The 4,155-nt window shown below is 40.3% G+C and overlaps 1 protein-coding gene across 1 annotated transcript in view; it reads right to left on the reverse strand.

The window, feature by feature from the left end:
* Window positions 1–3,922, reverse strand: part of ajap1 (adherens junctions associated protein 1) — a 51,292-nt gene extending 47,370 nt beyond the window's left edge. Inside the window, exon 1 of the mRNA XM_046057144.1 lies at window positions 3,791–3,922. Coding sequence (XP_045913100.1) covers window positions 3,791–3,819 — 29 coding nt within the window. The 5' untranslated portion in view covers window positions 3,820–3,922. The remainder of the gene's footprint in view (window positions 1–3,790) is intronic.
* Window positions 3,923–4,155: the final 233 nt, after the last annotated feature.

A 4,155-nucleotide genomic window follows, 5' to 3' on the forward strand; every position in this document is an offset into this window, starting at 1 on the left:
TTGTGGAGGCAGTATTGATCCAGCAAAAGCTCACTACATGAATCAAGTATGAGCTCTGTGCAGTTAGTTCCTTCACTCTGTGGGATGGATGTGCTTCAGTGCAATAGAAACACACACTTTCTCATGTAGCCCAAAATGGACAAGCTGGTCATTAAACCCAATCAGGTTGAGGGCTGCTGGCATAGTGGGAGCTTGGACTTGAATTTCATGCGTTGCTCATGAGTGAGTTCAAAGAAAACCGAGCAAAATACAGCAAAACGCATTGCCATAACTTCACCTTAATTTATAATTCTCAAATCTCAATTCTCATTTTCCAAAAGTTATATGTGCTGAACTCCAGAGCTCTCATTTCAAGCATCCTCTGTGCAGTTATGTGTTATGGTGGGAAAGTGAACTTTACAGTGGCAGTTATGGTCCAATTCGGCCTATGTCTCTTCTCTACTAATTGCTATGCCCATCAATGACAAGTCATTTCCACTCCACCTGTCCTTAGCAGCAGTAAGTTTCTCTCTTCTCTTGTCTTTCTCTCTCGGTTGTGTTTTCCAGGATGGTCAGATCAACCAGCCTGCATGTCTGTTTTGTATCTTACGCTATTTCACAGGGACAACCTGTTCTGGTCCTTCTGGATTTAACAGACTGCTGAGCACAGGGTATTTACGATATCCACTCACACACACACACACACACATACACACTCAAGTCTCCAGAGGACAGGATCTCAGAGAAGCAACACAGCCTATTTCACTACAAATTAGGTTAATCATGCTCCAGAGAGGCCCAGTTAATAACCCTCATAGAGGCTATTAAGATGGCACCTAAATCACATGAATATCTGAATATCCGATGGCCCCTTACACAGTAATGCCATCTTTATCCCAGGAGTTCTTGTGAGGATGATGACTGGTCATCAACACCCTAAAAAACCCTGAGAAAACACCTCAGTGTGTAGAGTATAATACATAAGGAGCCCTGGTTCATTAAGCCAGTGTTATTAATCAAAATTAGACTATTTCTCAGCTACAAAACAGTTTTCTTTCTTAAACAGGGATAAGACACAGAATACCAAGTACCATCACCATTATGTTCTCATATTGTTTTGAGGACATAATTCTCATGTTCTCATATTGTTTTGAGGACATAATTCTCATGTTCTCATATTGTTTTGAGGACATAATTCTCATGTTCTCATATTGTTTTGAGGACATAATTCCAGAGCTCTTGCAACTCAAGTTTCATTAAAGCCACTTTCTCTCTTTTTCTTTCGGTACATTCTAAGAGTCCTTTCGAACTAACACTCACTTATATATCACACTTACCCCATCCCCATGTATTACAAGAATTTATCCAGGCCAGAAAAAACTAGACACATACAGGAACAGTCACCTGCATTTAATAATCCTGTTGTAGGCAAGTGGAAAGTGACAAATGAAGTCAAAGGTAACTGGTGTCTCTGCCAGTAATGTAACGGCGCAGTGTGTCGTGGCTAAAGAAACTGTGTGACATACATCCAAGAAATAGGCTATTGAGCCCTGAGATGCAGAGCCTCTCTGAGATCCGTATACGTTTATGAAACTTGAGAAATCCATTACTTTGACTGAAAAGGGTCACATGTAAGTGGCAATGCAGCGTGTGCTTTATTCAAGCTAACAGGGCACGTTGGTGAGCTGGATCTTCCTACTGGCACATTTTTGTTTCCTGAATGATAGTTTTATGGGTAGTTTCTGATATAAGTAGAATTTTTCACCATTTTTATATTTAGTGCAGAAATCATAACTTCATATTAATCAGACAATTGACAGAAAATGATTCAACCAATTGACTTAAGTAATTTATTAAGCAATATTATTTTTATATATATTTTTTTATATTTTATATCATTGCAAAGTGAATATCTTTGAGTTTGGACTGTTGGTCGGACAAAAGAAACTATATGATGACTTTTGACATTTAAAAACAACAAACAATTAATTATTCAAACTTAATTGCAGCCCTAATTTTTGGGGGGGAAACTCCATTATTGGGAAGGGCCATATAGTTGAAAGCTTGGTAATACAGTAAAAATAGTTATCACACTATGGAATATATTACGATATCAATTTAATCACAATATGGCAAATGTATGACAAATCCCAGCTGCTGCAAAAAATCAGAGTGTCCTAATGAGACAGTTTGCCCAGATTAAGTGAAGACTACCTACAGCGGTCTTCTTCAAAATCCTTGGTTTTAACATATTTAGGTATCTATGCATCCGTCCTTCTCTCCAGGTTTGCTAAAGTTAGTGAGGTTGCATTTACGCCCCCACATATCAAGTTTCTGTAGGTGGTCTGTTATTTGTCTGTTCCAACAGGTACAGCTTTCTCTGCACATGCTCAATGCCTATTTCTTCAGCCTGTGATGGGAAACACAATCTGGAACATGGTGAATTACTACAAATAAGAAGCGGCTTCAGTCTATAACAGCAGTTGCCGCTCATCCCAAGTCCCATTATGTCATTCCACATCCTGTCAGCATGCGAGAGGGAAATTCCTGAAGATGGAAATTGGTTTATCTTTGCCTATGACCGATCCATATACAGATCTGAGACCTAAATGCATTTCATTTCATCATCTTATGCAACTGCTCTGGCTTACAGCGTGTATTGCCATTACCCTGCGAGGTCAGCCCTAAGATGGACAGTGTGTGTCATGCATAATAAACGTACAGCTGCAAATGGGCAGGAATTAGAGCTACCAGTGGGAATGAGATCCAGCAGGTGGCAAGAGAATTTCACCACTGGCAGGTTGGGTCTCATTTCACAGCGTGTCTAAACCTATTTTACGGCAAATGAATTAGCTCAATTTTAGCTTTTCTTTGCAGACTTCCTAACTAATCAAAGTCAGTAGCCTGGCCTCCATGCTGCTTCAGTTTAGAGATGCCATGTTTAATCATTTATTATTTTGTTCTATGAGTGGATTTTTTTTATTGTAATCAAACAACTAAAGGAGACAAGGAGCAAGATGTGAGTGGATGTGTTAGGTTGACTGAGGTCCAGGCAGTCTGCATGACATCTTCTACTTTATCTTGGTTAAGCACTTGTACACCCTCTACTTCCATATTTATTAGGAGGGGAAAGCTAGACTTCCAAAGCCACAAACTCTAAAATGTTAATTGAATCATAATCCCACAAAGAAATGTGTTTAGTGTTTATAATTTATTTCACCAACACCGACTAATTACCTTATTAATTGCGTATTTCTGTAAGAAACGTGCATGTGTTTGTTCTCACAAGCTGGGAGGAGCTGACAGAACTAACCTTGAGGCTCTATATGCGCGTGCATCTGTACACGTGTGTTTTGGGCGTGTGCGTGTCTGCGAGTGTACGTGTGTGGCTTGCTCCGTACTGCTGGCGACCCCCAGCGTACAGGACGTGAAATTTTCGATCATATTCTTCGCTTAACCATCACAAAACATTTCCATATAATGCCTCCGCCTTAACATTCCTCTGTGTCAACACCACAGCGGAAAAATCATCGGTGTGGGCTTTTTGAAGAACTTTGGTACAACAAGACAACCTACGTTTTCCTGTTACAGTTTTCCTTTTACAGACCTATTCATACATCTAATCCAGTCATCATTTCCAGCAGACTCTCATAACTTGCGGTGGCGTAGATTAAAAAAACTGACACAACATGTTGTCGAACATCTGCGTCAAATGTGAAACAGTGTAAGACAGCATTTACATTTTTCATCTCCCATATGCATTTGCCAATCACAATATAATTATTGTAATTTTAAATAAAATTGTTCTTACCTGCGCGCAACACTCTGTTTTATCCACATTTTTCTCGACTGCCGAATCCGACTCAGTCCTCCAGGTATCCTCCCATTTAGATGGGTTTCCACCAAAGTCGACAATAGCTTATAAAACACTCAAGTGAGGGACCTTACTCCAGCTGTCAGTAACGCAACCATTATTTAAGCCATATCCTTCAACGTTGCGCACGTCAAATCCCTCCGAACGCGCTGCCAAATCCCACTAAAAATACCAGAGCAATAGTCAGGTCTCTTTAAGTTGCTCGTCAATTGTTCTATGGGCGATAATGTCCCTCGTCGTCAGTTGAACGGAGAGGGGCACACGCTTACAGACGGGCAGGTGAGCGGGAAACCATCAGAGGT

The sequence above is a fragment of the Micropterus dolomieu genome, linkage group LG08 (assembly GCF_021292245.1).
Source record: "Micropterus dolomieu isolate WLL.071019.BEF.003 ecotype Adirondacks linkage group LG08, ASM2129224v1, whole genome shotgun sequence".
Taxonomy (NCBI): domain Eukaryota; kingdom Metazoa; phylum Chordata; class Actinopteri; order Centrarchiformes; family Centrarchidae; genus Micropterus; species Micropterus dolomieu.